General features: G+C 37.0%; 3 protein-coding genes across 3 annotated transcripts in view; 2 read left to right on the top strand and 1 right to left on the bottom strand.

Annotated features, from left to right (window-relative positions):
- Nucleotides 1-2,560, bottom strand: part of rps6ka5 (ribosomal protein S6 kinase, polypeptide 5) — a 28,312-nt gene extending 25,752 nt beyond the window's left edge. Inside the window, exon 1 of the mRNA XM_056245561.1 lies at nt 2,293-2,560. Within this exon, the coding sequence (XP_056101536.1) occupies nt 2,293-2,362 (70 nt within the window). The 5' untranslated portion in view covers nt 2,363-2,560. The remainder of the gene's footprint in view (nt 1-2,292) is intronic.
- A 2,966-nt stretch (nt 2,561-5,526) lies between these two features.
- On the top strand, nt 5,527-17,499 carry cdan1 (codanin 1). Its single transcript, XM_056245560.1, has 28 exons — nt 5,527-5,661; nt 6,603-7,273; nt 8,330-8,521; nt 8,605-8,795; nt 9,424-9,543; nt 10,123-10,201; nt 10,281-10,401; nt 10,476-10,585; nt 10,698-10,787; nt 10,937-11,012; nt 11,098-11,303; nt 11,964-12,096; nt 12,182-12,325; nt 12,408-12,574; nt 12,653-12,734; nt 13,232-13,321; nt 13,433-13,487; nt 13,599-13,732; nt 13,825-13,928; nt 14,044-14,193; nt 14,272-14,335; nt 14,556-14,634; nt 14,759-14,949; nt 15,570-15,677; nt 15,824-15,887; nt 15,989-16,149; nt 16,714-16,821; nt 16,909-17,499. Exons 1-28 carry the CDS (start codon nt 5,584-5,586, stop codon nt 17,002-17,004), a joined length of 3,864 nt encoding a protein of 1,287 aa, XP_056101535.1. The 5' UTR covers nt 5,527-5,583; the 3' UTR covers nt 17,005-17,499.
- A 514-nt stretch (nt 17,500-18,013) lies between these two features.
- LOC130080311 (stAR-related lipid transfer protein 9-like) overlaps nt 18,014-23,811 on the top strand; it is a 38,186-nt gene continuing 32,388 nt past the window's right edge. The window contains exons 1-2 of the mRNA XM_056245668.1: nt 18,014-18,276; nt 21,813-21,882. Coding sequence (XP_056101643.1) covers nt 18,230-18,276; nt 21,813-21,882 — 117 coding nt within the window. The 5' untranslated portion in view covers nt 18,014-18,229. The remainder of the gene's footprint in view (nt 18,277-21,812; nt 21,883-23,811) is intronic.

The raw sequence follows: 23,811 nt of genomic DNA, 5'->3' as shown, positions 1-23,811 counted from the left end.
TTCTTTGTAGGCCTGCTCATAAATAAAGAAGAGCTTGATGATTCAGAGGAAACAAAACAGCCTTCATGAATGAGCATGGAAGAACGTGAGCATGTGCGTGGGATATGTTTACACGTTAGCTGGGGCTGAAGTGAAGTCGCTTGTTTTATGCAGTAGATTGCTCAGCGAGGTGAATGCATTCCTGCTGTTATCCTCACTCACAGCAGCACTGCATCTCACGCAAAACTGCAATCTTTCTCTGCCTTTGCAAATTATCTGATTTTAGATGGAAAAAAACTAATAACATTACCACATCCTCTGACTGGATATCAAGCAGCATGTTTAAAGTGTGTGTAGCCCCCTTTGAAACCACCCTAGAGGCCCATGGGAACCACAATGTTTATAAGCTTCCAGACCCTGACTTTCTCCACTCAGGATCCGAAGGCTTTAATGGAGAGAATTTGGTCCCTATTGCGCTTTCTTAGATGAGCGACTTCTTGTCTTTAGCCGTTGAAAGTAGTTGAAAAACCCATTTTTATGATATAATACAGAAGTCAAAACAGACCTTTAGACAGGAGATCTTCAGTGTCAGGGTTGCACAGTAAATGGTCAAATGATAGTTACCGTACAGGCGATTTCTATGGATATAGGGTACAAAATTGGGCCTGAAACTCTTTAAAAAATGGTCAGTGAAAAGAGGTTGTTAACCTTCAGAAAATACCGATTAAACAAAATTTTTGTCATGCTGAAGTAAAAGACAAAAAGAAATCACAGGGGTCAACTTTAAGACATGTTGTATTTTCTGAAATTGCGATGCAGGCTTGTGCTGAAAATGTGGACCAAAGATAAATCTTTGGGGGTTTTTGCCATTTAAATTAGTTAAGAATTAAAAAAAAAAAAAAAAAATGTACTACAATTAATTGTTGATTGAATTCAATAGATGGTTCAAAATATATTACTTTGAATTATTATACACTGCCCAGCCAAAAAAAAGTCGCTGTTTGGATTATATGCAAATGCTTAAGAGTCTATTATTATTGGATCACTGTTGCAGTGATTAGCATGCTATATGATGATAATAACATCACAACATGTATTTCCATCAACAGGTGCATCATTTTAGGTCAAGATTTTGTACTGACAATGCAAAAGTCAAGCACTCGTTAAAGTCTACTTCAATACATCCCAAAGACTTTCAATGAATTTAGGTCTGGACTCAGAGGTGCCAATTCATGTTTGAAAATGATTATTCATGCTCCCTCACAACCATTCTTTCACAATTTGAGCCTGATGAATCTTAATATTGTCATCCTGGCCATGATGTGTCTTCCTACATGGTTGTTTAAGAAATGAAAAGCTACACACTCCATCAATTAGGGTCAGAAGAACTGTTTCCAAGCATGCTAGAAACATAATAATCACTGTAATAATGACTCAGTCACAGTCTCTAAAGCTTTGCCTATTTAAATTCAAACAGCAAATTTTGTTTTCTTTGTTTTCTTTCTTTTTTCTTTTTTGGCCAGGCAGATACAGTTAGTAAAAAGTATAACTTTTTGTTACAAAAATTTGGAACATGTCAAAATACAGTTTAACAAATATTGGTTGCTCATTTTTTCTTACAATAACTTGGGTAACAGGGTGCAACTGTTTAGGTTAATGAATGTACTGTAGTCAAAAAAAATTGAAGATGGAATGAGATTGCAGTGCCTGTAAAAAGTAACGAGACAACAAAATACTGTACCGTACCATAAGTTACTGATATTATGTGCCTGCAAAGCATTTGTACCAAGTTTACTAACACAGGCAAGTGAGGACACACACCTGGTCACTTCATTTACTATACAAAGACATCATCGGGGCCCTAGAGATTAAATTAGCTCCAGTAATTGGGTTGCTTTGGACTCGAGTCCATGTCATGACTGAGACACTAATTAAAGCGCTGATACATAATGAATGCAATTCATTCCATACAATACAATACTTCCCTTCTAATGTCAATCTAATTTATTACTAATGTTTCTCAGCTTCAAACACGACACGCACTGAAAATGCAAGTGCACTTCTGCGGTTATGAATGTGAAATATTGCACATGTAGAACATCCTCCAACCTCAAAGCACCACATTTGTGATGATACAGATATCAATATATAATATAGGCTGCTAATAGCACTTAATGCATTTACACTAGCCGACCAGCTAACATTAAAGCTGTCTCTTCCATTATACAACGAAAACACTAGGCTACAGTCCAAGATATATAAGCGCTGTTTCTTAAAAACAAGCGTAGGACGGACTGCCCGGCGTTCATTTACCGTTTCTGAGTTCGTGTTTGACGGTAAACAGGTCACCTTCCTCCGACGAGCCCTCCATCGTAGACGGCATTACTCGCGTGAACGGAGCGCACACTCTTTCCTCAGCTCGCTGCGCGACACTAATGCAAAATACTACAGGAGAGACTATCACAGCAGGATTACATAAACGGAGTTGTTGCAGTAAAGCAACCTTTGGGAAAATAATGCAAATGACAAGAACTGCATTCTCGTGGGAAGGACAGTGGGGCTGTAAATACTACAGCTACACTAACAGAGATACATTACACACACACACACACGCCGAGCACCATTAGACACGCCCACTGGAGCTGTTGGGAGAAATACTTCTGCTCTATTGGACCGCCCGACTGTCACTCACCGCCCATCGTACAGTTCTACTTTAATATGTATAACAACAATGTAACAGATACATTACATTTTATTATTGTTAAAGAATAAATATTAATAAATAATTATACAAAAAGAGATTAGATATATATAAAAAAAAATAAAAAAATAATAATATAATGATTAAAATGAAATAAGGCCCGGTTTCACAGACAGGGCTTAGATTAAGCCAGGATTAGGCCTTAATTCAATTAAGTCGCTTTTATAAATATGCCTTAGAAGAAAAAAAAACATTACTGTGTGAATCTTGAGACAAAACAATGGCACTGACATTAAGATATCTCAGTGCAAGTTGCTTTCAGTTAAAACAGCTCAAACATGCATTTTTGTCTGGAACTAGGCTTAAACCTTGTCTGTGAAATATATCTGGGTATAAATAGTCTGGGTCTGGGTATATATAGTGAATATTATCAAAACCATTACCCTAGAAGTTAATGGGAGAACTCAGTCTATAGTTCTTGCAGGAATTTATTATCTTTAGTTAATTTTGAAAGGGTGCTAACATAGTGCCTTAAGTATCTTTTCACTTTTACAGTGTATTAAATTATATATTTTTTAATAATCAAGTTTTTTCCCAGGCAGTTTAGTAGTGTATTAGAATGCTGTGATATAATGAGCACTTAAATTGACCTTCTACTATTTCTACTCTGTTGTGTGTGCGTGAGTTTGAAGTATTTTATTTTATTTATTTATTTTTTGTGCATACTGTGATTGGTAAAGGGCGCCTGAGGCTCAGGCTGTACTGAGAGAAAAGTGCAGGTTTATAATTTCTCAGGGGGAAGGGAAGCCTGTGTCCTCATTTTGACAAGCAAAGGCCTGCATTTCTATTATGTGGACCTTCAAGTTAATTTCTATAGTGCAATGGGAAACACCCAGTGTACTTCCAGTATTTATTGTAATCTGCCCACACACAGTTATAGATATAGTTACAATGTAAATATTCCCTAAACATATTGATTTAGATGTTTACACAATGTACGGATAAGAAGTTGTAACCAAACAGACATGAGGGAGACACACCTGTGCATGCAGTGCAAACAAGCAGAGCTTGTGTACTCTTATGACTATTCTTAATGTTTGTCCATGGTCTACCTCAGGGATAATGGTTCTATTAAAGGGTTTCCAGTTTTCCATATGGCAATAATTGTCTCCTGTTTTGTTTACTACACAGGTTGTTCCTTTTGGTTATACTATATTGTCTTCATAACATTCTAAACAGATGGCTTTCATGGCTATATGGAGTAACAGCATTGTTATTTTTTCCAGCATAGGCTATAACTGTTCTGTTTATAGTCAGAATTACCACTTTTGAGAAACGATCGAGTTAAATTTAACTCCAAAAGAATTAACACTTACAAATTTAGTGTTTATAGGTTTTTAGAGCATGCATTGTTTGACTTATGAGTAAAATAACATGAACTTGAAGAAAAGGTTAACATTACTTGAAGAGACTGTCAGGTAATAACAACTTGCTAAATATAAACTATGTTTTAGATAATTTACAATGTTAAACTGTAATGTAAACCTCAGATCTGATTTTAATTAAGGAATCCGTGATGAATTAGTCTTATGGTTTGGCTTACAAATCATAACTTAATATCTCAATTGTTCTAAATACAGTGATTTAATGGATCTTTTTAAGGGTAAACAGTAAACATCAATTTTCACAAAAGAAAATGAGGCTAGATGTACAGGTTGTTTAAGGTTGTTATAGAACATCTGTTTGTCATAATGATAGACATCCAGGTACAAAACAGGTGTGTGGAATAATTAAAAATGGCTCTGAAGGTCTGTAGGGCACACCATGTTGCCTAACAAAAAGAAAAATTTCAAAAAAACACATCAAGCCTTTTTCCCCATTAGATGCCAGAAAAGCTCCACTGATACACACATTGGATTTGTGATTTGCAGTACAGTAGAGTTTTTATCTCTCAAATATTACATGCATGCATACACACGCATTTTTTTTAATTACACACATACAAACCATACTCTGACATCCATACCAACACACCCACACAATATAGCTGCATAATTTATCCAATTGGCTCTATAATACGCAATGCAATGCAAAAATAAATAAATAATAAAAACAGGAATAAAACAGGAATTTGCTTTATAGGCCAAACCATTTTGAAGCCTTGCCAACAGAATGAAAGCCTAACAAAGACTGCATCATTTTATAGTTAAATGGACCAGGGATTAAAGTTTTTGATTTATTAAAGGAAATGGGGGTGAAATAGTACAATTTCAATAGAAATACACACTTGTGCCAAAATGTATGCAGTTGGCATTAACACAGGCAAATTGATAAAAAAAAAACCCTGAAAAACAAAACAAACCCATACAGGGGTTAGAAGAGTTACAAACAAGTTTTACCAACAAAAAGAAAACAATCTGTAGACGGTGGGCCGAGGGCCCATATCTGCTTTACTTTTTTTTTTAAAATGGATGATCCAGGCCCTCGGCTCACTGTCTACAGGGGTTAGAAGAGTTACAAACCAGTTTTACCAACAAAAAGAAAACAATCTGTATCTTAAAGTTAAATGTTTCTGTAGGCCTATATTTGTTTAGAGAACAATTGATTTGTGTATGTATATCCTATATACTGTGTATACACACACACATATAAAATGTTTTTAAACCAATAAAGGCCTGCAGAAACATTTAACTAAGATTTAAAAAAAAAAAATTAAGACCCTCTCTGAAAAAGTTTTACTCAGTAATCAAATGGAAGGTACAAACCAACGCAAGTGTTCTCTGAACTTTTATTTTGAAGTACTGGCAATGTCTTCAGTGTTGTTGAGGTTTGCGCGCGTTGTACTGCTCAGCCAATCCCGCCCCTGACAAGAGGCACGTCACTCTCATGATACTCCGAGAAGAATGGCGGCTCTTTTGGAATCGTTACTGCACAGTAAAGTGGAGTTAAGCGAGACTCTGCTCTGGCTCAAAGGACAACGCGTAAGAGTTTACACTGCGCTCTCTCTCTAAATGCTGTGTTTTTTCACTGTCACTGCGTAGCGGAGTGTATGGGTGATTGGTTTCCTGAAATTCAGTCAGCTAATCTATAGCTACGTTAGCAAACAACCATTAAAGAGTCGCTTTATTTTATATGTGGGTATTTACCGTTCTGTTTATAAGTTAAATTTAAGTTTTACATTTGGATGGTAACTGTTAACGCCACAAAACATTTTCGAGCAATAAAAGAGAACGTTGTCATCATCAAGTGTCTTTTTGGTGGGATTTCTGGGAAATTACATAACTTATATGTTTTGGGGAATGTAAATATTTCATAAATTAGCTGTAACGTTACCTTTCATGATGTTTTGTTTGTGATAGTTTGAAAATAGAACATTCTCAATATTTCTTAACATAATTGCATCATTATAGTCTTAACACAAAATTGTAGAAAAAAACAGCCTTATTTACGAGGTACAACGTTAATTGTGTTATTTTAGAATATTTTAAAACAATTATGGTATTTATTCATTTTAATTAGCTTTTAATTTTAAATTAGCAGTTTGTCATTTTAGTACTTCATCTTAAACTGATTCATTTCAGTTAGATGCCATTGCAAAGGCAACATTTTTATTTATTTTATTATTTCAGCTTTATTTCAATTACTGAAACAAATAATAATAGTTTTAGTTTCAGTTCATTATGACAACACTAATTATATAATGTTAAACAGAGATAAATGGGTTATATTTCCCACATAAAAATGGTTTTATTTAATTATTTTGTATGTCTTGTATTTCTTTTACTGAGAAATTACTTGTTTTGCCAGATAATTTAATGTAAAAAAAAAAAAGTCAAACTAAAGTTTCATTCGTTTTGCTCTATTTTAAAGTTTGTTCAAGTCTTTTCATGACTTAACTAGATGTTTCTTTTTGTTTTGGCAGGTTTGTGAATCCCAAGACCTTCTATTCAAGGTCAGCAGAGAGGAGTTTGTGCCTTTCCTTTTGAATTTTTTGCGAGAGCAGAGCAGTCAGACTTTGACCCATGGCCCCACCACTCCTGCCAAGACCCCCAGCACCTCCAAATCTGTCAGGACTCAGCACTCTTCTGAGCGGAGAGGCAACAAATCCACGCCAGTCCAGGGTCTGCGCAGTGCCAGCCGAGTCCAGCTCTTCTCTCCTGCCCCATCTACGTCCCCAGTGGGTGGGAGGAGTGAGCAGGAGAGCCCATTTACCAGCTCTCATTGTTTGAGTGGCGTCAGCGCCTTCAGCAGCCCTTCCTTCAGCTCTGTCTGGAGCCCTGCTCTCCGCAACACCCCCTCCGAGCGCCGCTCCGCCCAGCGTCCCAGTCTTGGCGACTTCATGACGTCACCCCCAGAGGTCCAGCCCAGCTCCTCCACACAGCAGCACAAAGGCCGCAGGAGGAGTGGGGGGTTTGGGGGGTGCGCGTCTGGCCGACAAACAGGAACTCGCGTTGTTGTGTCTGAGGAAGGAGGTGGCAGGAGAAGTAGAGGTGTAGCGAGGCTGGAACCAGTGTCACCTCCAACACAGGTGCAGCTCAACTTCAATAATTTGGAAGACTTTCCTCCAGTGGGTGCCGCCCAGTCTTCACCAGTGTAAGTGATGAATCATACCTCTTTTCCAGAAAGATCGGTTCAACTCCGGCCCTAAAACGTACCGGTCTCGAACAGAGCCGGACAGCGGGGGACTGAGAGGTTGCTGCCGTTGTCTCGTTGAGCAGTCTAAAAACATTGCTCTATTTTACTCTTTATATCTAAATATATAAAACTATGCACGCGTGCAAGAGAGCGAGTGAATCAACTGGTTTCAGTTTAAATTTACTAATAAAGGAAAAAAATAATAGCGTCCACATTAAATAAATAAAAAAAGTCTACACATGTGCCGAATTCTTAGAATTTAATTCATGTAAATGGTTTTTACCATTTTCAAGCTCATTTATTGACAATAAAATAAAATAATGAAAAAGTGAATTTTTAAAAAATAAGTGTTTTTTTGTATGTTTATGTATACAAGTATATTTATATTTTATTAATTAAAATAGAATGTATAATAAAAATAAAGTGTGTGTATATATATATAAATATTGATATATTTATTTTTAAATATTTAAATAATATTGATAAAATATTATATAAATTCATATTTGATTTATGAATTAACTTTGTTAAACTAGTTTGGTTATAAAATAGGTCAAATTATCTGATTGTCTTAGGAGACTTGTTTTCCCATTCCATACACACAGTCTGCTATTGTATACTTTTCAGTTTTGTTATTTTGAAGCGGTTTTGTTAATTTTTTGAAGAAAAAAAAAGACACACCAAAATTATAGAAATATGCCAAATTTAATTCTTTCTCTTCATTATAATATCAGGACAGTTGTTTCACCCTGACATTTTTACATTGTGGCTCCCAGAATTTTTTTAATTTAATATACGTCAATAGGGAAGGAAAGATAAAGGCAATTTACATTTCATGCAGAATTTTGTTTACGTCATGACATTGAGGTGCTAATAAAACAATTCAGATCCTCTCTGTATTTTAACTTTGCATATTTCAAATGTTTTAGTTAGTGTTGCAAATGTGTATTCATCGCAATTGTATGATAATTGTAATATGAAAGATCAAATGAAACCTTTCTGCTGTTTTTCCAGAGCAACCAAACCTTCACGGAGAATTAACCCAACTCCTGTAAGTGCAGAGCGGCCTAACTGTAAACCTAAGAGCTGCTTCACGTCCACCCCGCTCAGCCTGCCTGAGAGCGCACCAGAGAGTGCTGGGGCCAAACCGACCGCTGCCAGTCCTCTCAGTCTGCAGGAAGAGAGAGAGTTGCTCAGGAGAGAAAGGTATGCTGGGGTATGTTGTGAGATTCAGTTTGAATTATATCTCTGTGGTTCAAAGTCGTCATTTGCCGCCTCATCTTCTCTAGGTCTAAACTCGCCCAGCAGACCAGCTCCCCACTGACAACCACCCCCGCCATTTGTACCCCAACCAAAACAGTGCACAGGCAGGGATCAAAAGTGACCCCTGACCCCCATTCACCTTGCCCTGACCCTGACAAAGTTACACAGAAATCAGAGTTGGATCTCTTAGCAGAGCTGTATTGTACCTGCATTTCAGGTAAGTGGCCTGCAGAGGGTGCTGTATACTGCTCTATTAATTTACAGTTGATAAAAAAATCAGCGATGGTAAAAGTATATTTGGCAATGTGAGGATTCATAGCTCAGCCAGTAAAGAAGCGACAGTAAAGACTTGTACATTTACAAAAGTACAAGTACAAATCTATTTTCTTTTGAACTTTATATTCCATCACAAAATGTATTCAAATAAAAAAGGAGCATAAAGGCCCGTTCTCAAAGGACGATAAAGATGTAGTTCTAAAAATTATTCTAAATATAAAGTATAGCACCACAGACCACAACTATAACGATAACAGCACAGAGAAACGATATCGTTGAAATCACTTTCAGAACGAATTTTTCCAGCTGATGAACAATAAAAACATTGACAGCCAATCAGAATCCATCCTGCTTTAAAGAGCTTGAGCAAAACAGCAGACGACAAAACTGCAGTGCACGTTTCTAATAAACAGTGTTATCGTTTGTTGGTGTGGATGCTAATATAGTTATGTTTATAGTGTGAATGGGCCTTAAGACTCTTGCCAATCCTAAACTTTTGAATAATAGAAGCATCCATATACATAAGCATGCTACATCTGTTTTAAGTTTTAATGCATTTTTACTTGTAGAGAATCTGGTTCCGTGTGTTTTCCTGGAGCTGTTCTTCATGCTGCAGCTCCTGACATCTCGTGGTGTGTCTGTCTCTAAATCTACAGAGGCAGGAATCAGTGTGTGTCAAGACAGTCCAGGTATGTCAATATTTAAAAGCTTATTTAATTCTTTAAGGCTTTTGACTACACTTACATGTGAAATCATGCTGAAGAGATGTCATAACGATACCTCGTTTCATAATCCTGCTGTCAACACAAAGCTAGTAGAGTTCAGCTTTAAAAATGCATTACTCATGCATTATTCTACACTTGAAGCTAAATTAGCTAAAACATTTATATTCACTTTTTGTATTTTTTTGCCGTTTTAAATTTACTGTAAAGTAAAATTATCAGTACAATAGTATTTTTGTAATAGTAATATTTAAATAATTGTATTATTGTTTGCATTTTTAATAAATTAATAAAATACATATATTTGTATTAGTAATAATAATAATTACAATATAATTACTTTATATTATTTTATTTTTTTGTTGTAATATGACTTTATTGACCGGGCTCCATAGTGGAATAGAACAAAACAATATGATTTTCATGCAGGGGGATTCTGTTGAACACGCCAGTTAGATATTTATTCTGGTTTTGAGGATGTGTCAAACTAAAAATTATTAATTTGGTTATGTCCTGATTGTGTCCTGTTCATGTATGATCTTGAAGAGGTGCTGGAGAAAGCTTACCTGGGAAATGTCCACAACTGTGTGTATTTTTCCTTGAGAGTGTTGGAGAATCAGTTTGAGTAAGTCTGTTTAGTTTCATTACTGCTTACTGCTTCAGATCGGATTCGTGTGCCTGACTTTGTCTTATCTCTTCGTCAGGTTGGTGTCACACCTAGACAAATGCACTCTGCGGCTTCTGTCTGAGAATGAGAGAGTGGCGAGTTTCTCCTCATCCCTCAGAGATCGCCTGGCACAAGCTCAGGAAAACTGCACAGCTAAAGTAAGCATTAGTTTAAAAGCAACCAATAAGTAACCTTTGAGAGCTCATGCTGAATAATGTCCTCACTTCCTCAGGTGCTCCCCAGTCCACCCTTGTTCGTTCATTCAGTGCCATTCCAGGCCGCCACAGATAACCGTTCCAATTTTAGCAGCGATAGAGGCTTCCACACATTTAAAAAGCAGAGGTACACTGAACACCATAAATGTGTTTCAAATATGTGATGTTTCAGGTCATTTATCAGTTTTGTTGCCTGGATATATATGGGACATGTTTTTTTTTTCCTGCTTTTGTTTTAGGGATGTGTTTTATGGGCTGATCAGAGAATGGGAGGACTCTCATCAGGAGCCTGGCTGGGATTTTGAGGCAGCATTAGGCAATAGAGTCAGGTGATTTTTTTTTTTAGTGTTAAAAGGGACATTTTATAGTTAAAACTAATAGTATATTCTTTGCTCTTTTTATATGAATGATATACATTTCCTCCCTAAATCATTTTGATTGTGATTCCAAATTAAAATTTTATAATTTATACCCACAGGATAATGGTCAGTCAGCTGACAGTAGCAGGAAGTCATTCTCACTTTGCCAGACTCTTCCAGAAGCAGCTGATCCAGGTGTGCCAAAATGTCTGATTACTTTCACATTTCCTCTTATTCTCTCTCTGTCCCTTTTATATTCTCTCTCTCTCTCTCTTTTTAGATGTGCAAGAGCCCTTGTGTGCTGGGCTCCTCCAGTGACGCTCCTGACGCTGATCTGCTGGGCATGCTGGGGGCAGACAGCCTGGGTCGCCTGAAGCGCCTGCAGCAGCGTCTGGTCCAGCCTCAGGGACTCATTGGTCCCTGCCCTCCACCTTCCTTTCCTGGTCATCAGGAGTTCTTCAAGGGCTTCCTTCAGACAGCCAGCTGGTAAATGTTCTATCCACCGGACTCGTTGGGACTTTTAGATGTGCAATTGATGCTTTCATGATGTCATAATTTAAGCTTTGCAAGTCTTGCTCCAGCTGTATGAATTATTTTGAGTGCAGATTACTTTCCTGTGTAGACATTTTCTGTTGAAAAGGACAGTGCTTATCGAAGTGCTTTTCCCTTTGTTTAAATGGCAAATGGATATTTGTTTAAATTTTAGCACAGCAAAATCACAGCTTGTATGCTGGGCGAAAGCAATGAAGGACGCTTTTTAAAAATACTCAGCAAGCTGCATTTATTTAATCAAAAAATACAGTAACATGACTATTGTTAAATATGAATATATTTGAACTGTTTTCTATTTGAATATATTTTAAAATGTAATTTATTTATATGATGGCAAAGCTTAATTTTTATATAATGCATCCTTTCTGAAAAGGTTTAATTTCTTTTAAAAAAAAAATGTATTGACCCTAAACTTTTAAATGCTAGGCTAGTGTATACCTGCTTAAAGTACATTTTGTCAGCTGTTATGAGTACAGTAGCATGGATTGTATCTAAGCTAATTTTAATAGACTAAAAGTCAAAACTCTTTAAAGTTTTTAAGGTTATTAATGTGTTTTTGATGCTTGGCTCTAATTACGGTCATCTTTGTTCTAGTTGTCAGCTGAACCAGCACCTGAAAGATGGTCTGTGTCAGCAGCTGCTGAAGTTAGACGAGGTGTCCATCCTCGGCCCAGACGCCAGCCCTGCCCGGGGAGAGAAGACCGGTGATGGAGACATGGAGCAACAGGTTAGACCAGAAAGAAAAATATTCAACCACTCCAAAGTAAGGCTTTGAATGGGTTTAAAACACATTTTTGGGCTCTTTGTTTCAGGATGAGAAGCAACGTTTCTCCTCTGTGCTTCTCACGGCACGACTTCTGGCCAAGTTTTTGGGCTTCATCTCTTTTCTGCCTTACCAGACCTCTGAGCTGCCATCAAGAGACATACAGGACGCTGCAGTCACTCTGCGGAGCAAGGTACACAGGCCAGAATTATTTTTTTTGCCAGCAAGCTATGTATTCTTTAGGACCTAATTTGTTTTCTTGTGTGTATTGTCAGAGTTCTCCAGTGCTGGATGTGTGTGCGGTGTTGAGAAGTTCAGTGTATCGGAGACGCACCATTCTGACAGTGCCCTGGATGGTGGAGTTCCTGTCCATGCTGGATTATATTGGCCCATTTCTGCCTTGTTACAGGACTGCTCTGTGCCTTTTGCTCCAGATCTACAAGTGAGTTTATCACATACACGTCAAAGATGATCTTTTTGTGTGATTGTGCTATTAATTATGCTTATGTGTGTGTTTCAGGAGGATGGTATTGGGTCGAGAAGGGGAGCTGTGTTACATGAATCAGCTGCTCATGGTGGCAGTTTTGGGCTGGCTCTTCCAGGTGAGACGACTCATTTTCAGTGGGGCTGAAAATCAAACCTGAGGCCGAAAACTGTAAAAACTGTAGCAGATGGGCACCTCCAATGTGACCTGCTTTGTTTTACTTCTGTAGTACTTCTGACATCACACCATGCCATAATTTATTATATTGCATAATAAAGTTGCATTATTTAAAATGAATAATAATTCCACATTGCTATATTATAATATAAAAAGTTGTGACAAATGCAAGTCAAAAATGTAATCAAAATTCACCTAAATAGTGATCTGGATCCATTTTTATGGTCAAGGCCAGTGTGAATGCAAAGAGATTGCAGGGTTTGGTAAATAACAGCAAAAAATGGGCAAAACGGGACTGGTATCATTTGATAGTTTGTTTCTGCATACACTGGTTATTTTATTTATTTATTTTTTTTGGTTATTGACCAAATCATACAGCCTGGACAAAGAGGTGGGTTATGAGCCTGTCAAATCTTTCTGTTGCTGTCCCTATTTTAGATCCCAATCTTCCCTGAAGATCTCTTCTTCAGCACAGATCTAAAGGAAGAAATCATGGAACTGGAGAATAATACAAGCTGTCAGGGGCTGGTTAGTGGAACACTGATCTTCTGCTCTGGATACATTTAGCTGTTTAGAAATGTTTATTTATCTTTTCCTTTTCCTTCACAATGTGTATAATACTGTATATTTTCTTTTAAGGACACCCTCCCATTAGTGGACCAACAGCTTCTCTTAACTTGCTGTCCATATTTAGGTGAGAGTGGACTGTTTGGAAAAAAAATTCTTAACTATGTCTTTTACTAAGTTTCGGTTGGAATAAATTCCTGTTGAGGGTGATTTTACCTCTACACCATTAATTTTGCAGGGGAGTTTCGTAAACTTCTCGCTGCTTTTGTGGCTGGTAGCACGTCCAAAAGCGGAGGCTTGATTCGCAAGATCACCCCCACATCTGCAGAACTGAGGGGACCCTCCACCACCCGTTCACAACAGAAACTTCAGGTACGCTGCAAGCAAATGCCTTCCATCTGTTGAAGAATTGAGATCATGTCATCCATGTGTAGAAGTCCATGTTTTTCCATGTGTTTTAACAGGTCGATTTGGAACAGGCCTTTTTTCACAACCAGCCCCCATCTCTCAGACGCACTGTAGAGTTTGTTGCGGAAAGAGTCGGTTCCAACTGCGTCAAACACATCAAGTCAGTCTCCCACCATTTTGGCAGTCTTTTTGGCTCGTTCTGCCTGTTAGTCCATGTAAATCAATTTGAATTTGCGTTTCATCATTTCATATTTTCCTAACTCTGTGTGTGGCAGGGCTACGCTTGTGTTGGAGCTTGTGAAGGGTGGAGAGAAAACTCTCAGAGATAGTTTGGGTTTGGAGGGTGTCAACACGGCCAAACTAAACGATTCTATCTGTGCACAGCTGTGTGACGCAAGCATGCAGACTCTGGAGAGAGCCACCAGGTCAGCAGCTCTCTTCTCTCATTACATATACATCATGTTGTACGACATGTTTTGGACTAGTCACATCTCCCATGATAGGTTCTGCAGTGAGAATGCCCCTGGAGCTGTCCGAGTTCTTCTTCCTCTGGAGACCTCTCCTTCTGTGAGTTAAACAGTCACTCTTCATTAATTCAATCCACTTAATACTCTGTAGAAACAAAGAGATGGGTCTTGGGTGGAATTTTGCTGTACAGTGAATCTCTTGTTTGTCATCTCATATTTTGTGGTTAATTTTAGAAAAAAAAAATGCTTTAAGATCATTTACTTAGAGATATGATTCCCCCCCCCCCCCCCCCTTTTTTTTTTTGTGTGGTGTGGTTTAGGTCCTGACCACAGCTGAGAGCATCACCACTCGTTTGGCTACAGAAAAGGCTTGCAGCTGGCTGTCCTCCAACATCACAAGTAGTGAAGCCTAATTTTATTCTCATTTTAAAATGACAAATTCTCCATTTAGACTTATTACATATTTTGTAGGCTTTTTTAATATTAGGGATCTTAAATATTCCTGAATGAATGTCTCCCTTAGCACTTCTAAAGCGAGAGTGGAAGAGTGCGTTTGAGAGGGTGATTAAGAGTGTGCCCTCAACCTTCAGTTTGGATGCCGAAGAGGGTGAGGGATCAAGCAAGAGTCAGCAGGTCCAGAGGAGTGCCTCAGAATGTGTTTCAGACTGCAACCATAAGGTTCCACTTGGATCAGAAGTCATTATTGAAGTTAAGGTGATTATTGGGATTTTTTTTTTTTTTATGGATTCATTGAGAAGGGTGGTTGAAAATAAAATTTGAGTGAGAAATGAGACATCCACAAAACTGCTGAAATCAAACACATTATTCACAGTCAAACTTGCTAAACAATCAAATGTTTCTTTATTCTTGGACAAGGCCATCAGAAGTGTTGTAATTGTTAATTAAACTTAAGCTTAATCATTTAAAATAGTGTTTTTGTTAATTGTAATGAAGTTACAATTATATAAATATAAAATATAAATTACAAAACTTCAAGTTTAGAAATTTTGAATTGAAGTACTAAAGTGACTAAAACTGAATTAAAAAAAAACTAAATAGAAATATTAAAAACAACTAATACAAATCACAAATGAAAATAAAGGCTATTTCAAATTATTATTAAATATTATAATAGTATATAATACTGTTTACCAATGACACTGTCTATCAGTAGAATTTGGAATTAATCAATTGGAATTAATGACCAGCAGTATCATGAAACTTGTCCAATTAATTAGCCTGGACTAGACAGCAATAAGCAAACCTAAGGTAATTTACAGTCATTTTAAAATATAAGTGGGTCAGATCTCAAATAATTTTGTCCCATGTTTCAGGAGGTTCTGAGTGTGTCTGTAGGACCCAGGTCTGATGAGGAGGTTTTCACTGTTCATCAGATTGAGTCTCTGCTGGACAGAGTGGGACAAACACTTGGATGCCGAAAAGTAATCAGACCCCCCATACTACCCAAGTGTACTAACTTGACTCAACTTTTTCTTTTAATCCACATCATTCAATGTTTTTAGTCCTTTATTTAGAACAGTTTACCTTTCTTACAAATTCTGTCCTGTGTCCTGGTCTTTTTTTTTAGCTCCTCTCTCCTGTGGTCGAGCAGATGCTGTTGCGTTGTACTGTTCAGCTGGCCTGCAAACTTGGTGAGAGGACAATTAATGGAAAACTGAGAATGGTACATGAAGTCAATACTCAAAGTGATTAATACCCTATTGTGTCTGTTTGGGTTTGTTTCCATGTGCAGTATCTGGGGAGCTTCCTCTGGTGTTTTCAGCCGAGGGGAACAAGAGACCTGCTCTACTGGAAAGGTTTTTAATTCTGTGGACTCGGGCTCCCTCTCCACCTTTGCATCTTCTCTACAGTGAACCCACCCTGACTGCCATTTTTAGTGCCACAGATAGTGAGGTAAAACCGCTGATCAAACCTTGGTGGTGTTGATGCAGTTTTGTCGAGCTGTTACATTCTTATCCTGTGTGCAGTTTGTGGAAATATTGCTGTAAATGTTTTTTGTGATTTAAGTGTTATTTTAATATTATTTATATACTATTTTAATATTTAATTATATATTTTCAATTGTGTTTTTTTTTTTTTTAATATTTTCAGTTTTCATTTTAATTTTAGTTTGTTTTAGTAACTTTGTAATGTCATTTTTTTTTTATATATATATATATATATATATATATATATATATACTGGTTTTCAGTAATAATTAAAGCTAAAATAAAATTGTGTATAAATATAAAAAAATGCAAAAAATTAAAAAAAATTAGAAATTTAGTCTATATATATATATATATATATATATATAGACTAAATTTCTAATTTTTTTTAATTTTTTGCATTTTTTTATATTTATACACAATTTTATTTTAGCTTTAATTATTACTGAAAACCATTTTAATAGGTTTAGTTTTAGTTGACGACAGCAACAGTGTTGGTTAAACAGTGGTTTATCCTTTAATATTACAGAGGACTGACTACCTGTTCCTGATAAGACAGCTAATAGAGAGAGGTCTTTTAGGAGAGGAGGAAGTGGGCATCAACTGGCCAAAGTTGTCAGCGTTATCTTGGCCAGAGGTAATAGCTTCTTACATATGCTATAAGTTATAAGGCTGGAATTCTCACAAATTGCTCTCTGATGGCTTTTCTCATTTGCTGTTGTAGGAGTCTGTAGAGAAGTTTCAGCAGCTCTCCCTGACCACGCAGTTCCCAGTGCCTTCACTGCCAAACCACAGGGACATACTGCAGGTCTCTCAATGACCACTAGGGGGACACGTGACGACATTACCAACTCTACACATGAATCACAGCCAAACACTATTGTATGAATAGGCAATGAGTGATGCATATTTGAACAAAAGAAAGAATGTTTAAACCCTACAATATATATGATTTTAAAAATATTTTAAAATCTGATTTATTATTAGTTGCAAGGAGAATATTTGCTGCTCAAAAATGCTGAGTTGATAGACCAGTCATTGATTATAAATCTTCAAAACATTTTGTGGGAAATTTTAACAGGGCTTTGCCAATTTTCACTCATACTGCCTCGCAGTAAAACATGATAACGACCATTCACTGTGCTTCTTTTTCATTAAATTCTATTTATTTATTAAGTGTTTGTTAATGTTTTTTCTGCTTGTTGGTTTGTATGCATTTCTTAGTCTATATATATGTGAAAAATTTGCACTTTGTTCATGTTGTACAATTTTATTATCTGTATAATTCTAAACCTATCTAATGTAATAAAATGTGATTTTGTGAACGTCTGAGTCCCTTTTTTGTTCAAATTTTTCATATTCGGACATTCAAAAGAACAGCATTTATTTGAAATGGAAATATTTTGTAATTCTTTGTCACTTTTGTTCAATTTAATTATTCCTTGCCGAATAAAAATATTGATTTGTTTCAAAACAATTGTCTTAATGACTACACGGGGTTTGAGTAAAGCAGAGACAGGCAGGCAGTTAACGTGTGCGTTCAGGCGAGCACTTCGCCTTTGTTTCTCTTGCCCTAGTTTCCTACTATGGCGATGGCTGAGCTCATTAATGTTAACGACCTACTGAACGCTCCTTCCCAGAGCGACTAGTAACAAACAGGTAAACAAATCATGAATGTTTAGAAGCCACGCCTTTTGCAAAGTAAGCTAACTCGTTCAGCAAATCAGGAAGTACTATTGAACTAACGTCACGTTACACTGTTAATATTCATGAGCAGAGCCTTCGCTATAGTAGGATTCGTAATCTCCCCCTCCTGAAGAGACGGCAGGAAGTTTTAGCGCAGTTCAACTGCGGCCACGGCTTCATAATGTGCTCTGTGACTGTGATTGTCTAGACGATATCAATAACATGACCCGAAAAACGTGTATTCGGTTTCACTACTCTGCTCGGGATAATTCTATGCTGTGGAGACATTTAATAAATGGACTCTAACGGACAGCTGAACTTCAATTCATCGTTTCCCTCCTCCGCCCGGTGTCAAGCGAATGGCAAACGTGAAAGTCGCGATTCGAGTCCGTCCGCTGAACTCCAGGTACGACCAGTCTTAATGGATCTTATATGAAATTAATTGTAAAAGTACATGACAAGAACTGCTGAATGAGGTCGTATGAAGTACATAAACATCCTTGAGTTGTTGTACTGTTGCTATGTCTGGGATTGGGAATAGACCGCCTGCGCTGACAGCCAACTGACACAAATAAGCTGCCATTCAAAAAAAACCATTGCTTGATCTTTGTATACATCTCATTATATTGCATATGTATTTAATATGTAATGTCTAAGTTTTAACATGCATCAATTCAGAGATTAAAAAAATAAATCATAGCCTCTTCAAAAACCTGCAAAAGCAGTGCATAAATGGAGATAATGTATCAGCAGTGCATGTTTAGTTGTTTTGAGAACTATGTGTTTTGTGCATAATAAATTACTATAATCTCCAAAATCTCATTCAATCCCCTTAAAACCCCTCCCCCAAAAGTTTATCTGGTACTGTATGACTTCAATATCTTGTTTTTATCATTTTCACAAAATTGCAGTACAAATGTTATGCATGCTGTGTTAGTAAAATCCAAAGCATGTGTTTTTCTTTAACTTTTTAAAAATGGGGGTATTCAAACACAGAGTTTGCCCCATGAGAGCCCACTGCCCCACCCTCCAGCATTAGCCAAATTACTACAGTATGTGGGTGCTGGACAGGGGGGTAAAGAAACTCCTCCCAGATTTAATTTAGACACAAAGATGTGTGCGTGTGTTTGGCCGTTTCTGCTAGCCTTGACATTTAAAGAGTCTCCCTGAAGCGTGCATCACAAAGGACGACTTCATGGCTTTCCAACACTATTGTGCTAATGAAGATGGCCTTATAATAGGCAGCCGTTGGTTTTTATGAGCATGTGAATTAGAAATATTTGACTCTGCACTTTTTTTGCTTTTGTCAAATGCTTGAAATACAACTTCTTTTTGCCTTCTTTTTGAATTCAGCTATTCAGCTGGAAACAAACTAATACTCATTGCTGGAGATGGCAGGAATTGTGTGGGAACGGCACAGAAATCCAAGTCTGTAAACATGCTTTCCTCATAACGAGAGTTATTTTTCCTTTCCACTGATTAGGCTATGTCATAAAATGCAGCATTTCTAGGCAGAAGTATGCGCACACACACACTGACAGGCGAGGTAGGTTGTTGTGGTTGTGGACAGGGCCTTCATTCATCATTGACAGAGTAAAACAGACCCATATACTACACAAGCTATAAGAGCTTCATAACAAGCTCCCAGCCTTCGGTGGATGAGTCCATTGCTTAAAGGGACAGTTCACCCAAAAATGAAAACTGTCATCATTGACTCGCCCTCATATTGTTCCAAACCTGTATGAGTTTCTTTCTTCTGTTAAACACAAAAGAAGATATTTTAAAGAATGTTGGTAACCAGACAGTTGACAGTAGCCATTGACTTTCATAGTATCCCCCCCCCCCCTATTTTTTCCCCTGTATGATTTGGCTTTTAACGGTGAGCCTTTGTATTTGTAATCAGGCTCTCAAAGTATTTTAAAATTTGGATTTAGATTTATCTGCCAATATATCGGTTATCGGCTTTCAAATATAAAGAATTATCGGTTGTCGGTATCGGCCAAAATGTTCATATCGGTGCATCACTAATAATAATTTTAAATAATAATTTATTAAATATTATTTACATTTTTTATGCATTTAGAAGACGCTTTGCCTTTTATCCAGAGCAGCTTACATTGCATTCACGGGTGTACATTTTATTTCAGTTCCCTGGGAAGTAAACCCATGATGAACATGGCGTTTCTCGCGCCACGCTCTACTGGTTGAGCCATTATTCATTATTTTGTGTTTAGAATATCTCGTTTCTCATTTAATGTTTGATGATTTCAATTTATATACCGCCTTTTTCATGTTTTTGTGGTTACATAAAAACATCAACAACAAACAGGTTGTTCCACCCCAAACTGAGCAAGAAATAGACGTTGGCAGTGTTTTGAAAGTGCCACAGAGTCACAGTACGAAAGTCCACATACAAGTGACTTGCTTATAGTTGTGTGTGTATGTGTGTGTGTGTTTGCACATTGAGCTGGATAGGAAGAAAACATATTTTTTAACATTGAAAAATGACACACTTTAGCTTTAGGATGCAGTGTAAATGACAAGGCCTTCCCCAGCCTGCTCACAATGTCAGACTTCAGGTTTGTACACAGCCATGCTCCTACACTGGATTTCATTCTCTTGCATCAGTTTATCTGGAACCCGATACTGGAGAGGTTGAACAGCTGTCCTCGCTGCTCTCTCACACACTGACACACATATCCTGCACGCTCACTCACACACCTGCTTCAGCTCAGCTGTGCGTCTCATGGAGGAGTTTTTCAGCGCTCTGTTTTCATTTAAAACTGACCTTCTCTGTGCGGACGAATCCTGCAGACCCCTGGCCTCTCACTCTGCTGCCCTGTCTGAATATGGGGCTGGATATGATCACAGCCAAATAAACATGCCTCTGCGGGTTTTAGAAAGCTCAATGTTAACCTGGAGTCATTGAAACCATTCAATATAAAAACAGAAAAGTTACATAAATTAAGTCTGTTATCTTTAGGGGAAAAAATTATGTGCAGAAACGAATCTTGCCGCATGGCACATGATTCAATTTTCTGTCAGGATTCTTTTTTTAGAAAGTTTAAAAGAACAGCATTTATTTGAAATAGAAATATTTTTGTAACATTGTTTAATGGCTTTACTGTCACTTGATCAATTTAATCAGTCCATGGTAAATAAAAGTGGTATTTCTTTTAAAAAATCGTACATACAGCAAACTTTTGAATAATCAAATTATCCTGAGTTTGACCAAAATCATTTTTTAAATGTTTTACATCACCCTATCATGACTACACAATTTATTTACATAATTTAAATGAACTAAGTTTGATTTTCTACATTTTATGATGGCCAAAAGGCACCGAATACCAGGAATGATCCATACACTTTATTTAATGTTAAAAGCATCTAATGTTAGTTTGAATATCATTTTGCGTGCCCTTTATAGCCATACTGAAAGCAACAATGGATAATTCACCTCAGATCTTGAAAATAAATAAAAGGAAACAAGAATGTTCTGTCAACTCAATGTAAACAAACAAGTGCATTCTATGACAAAGATTGTTTCAGTCACTCAGTATGTATTTTTAATAATGTTCAAATGATGTAGTAATAGTTATGAATTTGATTATCTATTTCATTGCAACTGCAGTGTGTTTGCAGAGAGACTCCGCCCACACGCTCTTCTGATTGGCTGTAATTTTGATTGGTTTTGTCACGTCTAGTAGTCGCGTCACGTCTGGTTTTGGACAGACAAATTGCTTGTCACTGGAATCTCATCGCATTGCGTCTTGTTGGGATATGGTGTCACCTCGATCTTTTAGTGTGTTTTAACAGTGATCATTTATTAATAAGGAACTAGTATATAAAAGAAAATGAATATGCTTGTATTGTAAATGTTTACTTAGCAGTGCTCTGTACAGTGTCTTGAATATCAGTCTGTTTGTTTTTGTTCTGCAGGGAGAGTCTGGATGGAGGACGGTTAGCTGTACAAGTGAAGGACAAAGTGGTGAGGGTCCGAAATGTGAAGGTAAATTCATGTTTATTTATTTTTTGAGCCTTATTTTTGAAAGATTTTGAGAAATCCTTCAGTTTAAAAGTTTATGGTGTCAGAAAGTACCTGCTTTTATAAAACACAGAAATACCAGTTATTGACATTAAATTACATTAACATTTATTAATTTAGCAGATCCTTTAATGAGGAATACATGAAGCGATCTTAAAGAGGCAATACACATGAGAATCATAGACGTGTATACATAGATGCCTCATTTGCGGCTGTTTATTTGGGCCGCAATACCCAAGTCATCTGCCATCTTGGATTGGTCAAAGCCGAGAGAGCGAGTTGACTGTGAGTCTGCAACTGTAGTTAGACGCATGTATGAATATCTATATCTGATACAGTATATCGCTGCTCGCGATTTTCAAACTTCTTTTTACCCCAAGCGAAGAACGTAAAAGAACTTCGCCGTGAGTATATCGGGGCCTTTACACAATACAACAAGACAATTGCGTTAGCTAACGTAACATTAAAAAGTTACCATAGTTTAAAAACCTGTAATATGTGTTAATACATATAAAAACACAAACCAACACATTCTCACCTGTGAAAGGTGATCAGGTTATCCCATTTCTTCAGGGTAGTTTTACAACCAGAAGCTATGCAATGTTGCGGCTTCATTGATTCTTACTGTGAGTGACGACACTTTGGCCGTTCCAAGATGGCGGGCGCCCCCCGTGTCTGGAGCGGTCGAATGTGGAATCTACGTATACATATCTATGATGAGAAGTGTAGAATAGTACAAGCTAGAACATGGAGGGATTAATGAATAGTGAAAGCAAAAAAGAAGTATTTGTTGTAATAGGAGTCAGTGTCAGGATTAGACAGCTATTTGCAGTATCTCAGTGACAGGAAGTTTATAGTGAAAATTATTCTCTTCCTGCTGGATTACTCAGTTGTTTATTTATGCATGTATGAACTGAATAAACATATTCAAATAGCAGCACCATGCAATTATCGCTTTCTTCTTGGAAACCCCAAATGCCTAAACAAGCAGCACTCTTGCCTTACACTTTCTAATGTCATTCCACACCTCATTCTTCACTAAAGAGCTTCAAAACCTGATCAGTGGGATAACTTTTAAGATGAACTGCTTCTGGACCAAATAGTTTCGGTGATAACTACAGGCCAAAATAATAAAATAAAAATGTACACTATTGTTTAAAATTTTGCGGTCAGTAAGATGTATACATAATTCTTTTATCTAAAGAAATAAACACTTTTATTTAGCAAGGGTGCATTAAAATTAAATAATGCTTTTTTTTTCTTTTTCTTTTTTTTTCTTTTTTTTTTCCTCCTCAAAGAATCCTGAAAAATGTATGATGGTTTCCACAAAAATATTAAACAGATCAGTAGGCTATATAATGATTTGTGAAGGATCATGTGACCCTGGCAGTGGCTCAGTGGTTCATGTAGGTTGTCTACAAACTGGAAGGTTGGTGGTTCAATCCCCGCTTCCACCTGACCAAGTGTCGAGGTGTCCATGAACAAGACGAGCTGGATTGCGCCTTGCATGGCTGACACCGCCGTCGGTGTATGAATGAGTGAGTGAATGGGTGAATGTGAGGCAATATGTAAAGCGATTTGGTGGCCATTCGGTCTGTGAAAGCGCTATATAAATGCAGTCCATTTGAAGACTGGAGTAATGATGCTGAAAATTCAGCCTTTCATCACAGGAATACATTTTTTAAATATTTTAAAATAGAAAATTTCACAATAATACTGTTTTATTGTATTTGTGATAAAATAAAGATCTTGCTGAGCATAAGAGACTTCTTTCAATGACATTAAAAACATCTTACCGACCACAAACTTTTGAATGGTAGTGTATGTAATAAGAAAAAATAGACATTTTATTTAAATTTAAATAAGAATGTGTGTCTAAATGTAAAGACAAAT

The sequence above is a fragment of the Rhinichthys klamathensis genome, unplaced genomic scaffold, assembly GCF_029890125.1.
Source record: "Rhinichthys klamathensis goyatoka isolate OS25496 unplaced genomic scaffold, OSU_Roscu_1.1 h1tg000032l_1, whole genome shotgun sequence".
NCBI classification, from domain to species: domain Eukaryota; kingdom Metazoa; phylum Chordata; class Actinopteri; order Cypriniformes; family Leuciscidae; genus Rhinichthys; species Rhinichthys klamathensis.
Note: the sequence above shows the minus strand (reverse complement) of the source record. Positions and strands in the feature narration are given on the sequence as shown.

Coding starts and splice junctions, on each gene's coding strand:
- cdan1 (XM_056245560.1), top strand. CDS start 5,584: ATGGCGGCTCTTTTGGAATCGTTACTGCACAGTAAAGTGGAGTTAAGC. Junction 14,336..14,555: donor CTCTGGAGACCTCTCCTTCT/GTGAGTTAAACA, acceptor GGTGTGGTTTAG/GTCCTGACCACAGCTGAGAG. Junction 14,950..15,569: donor AAGTCATTATTGAAGTTAAG/GTGATTATTGGG, acceptor CCCATGTTTCAG/GAGGTTCTGAGTGTGTCTGT.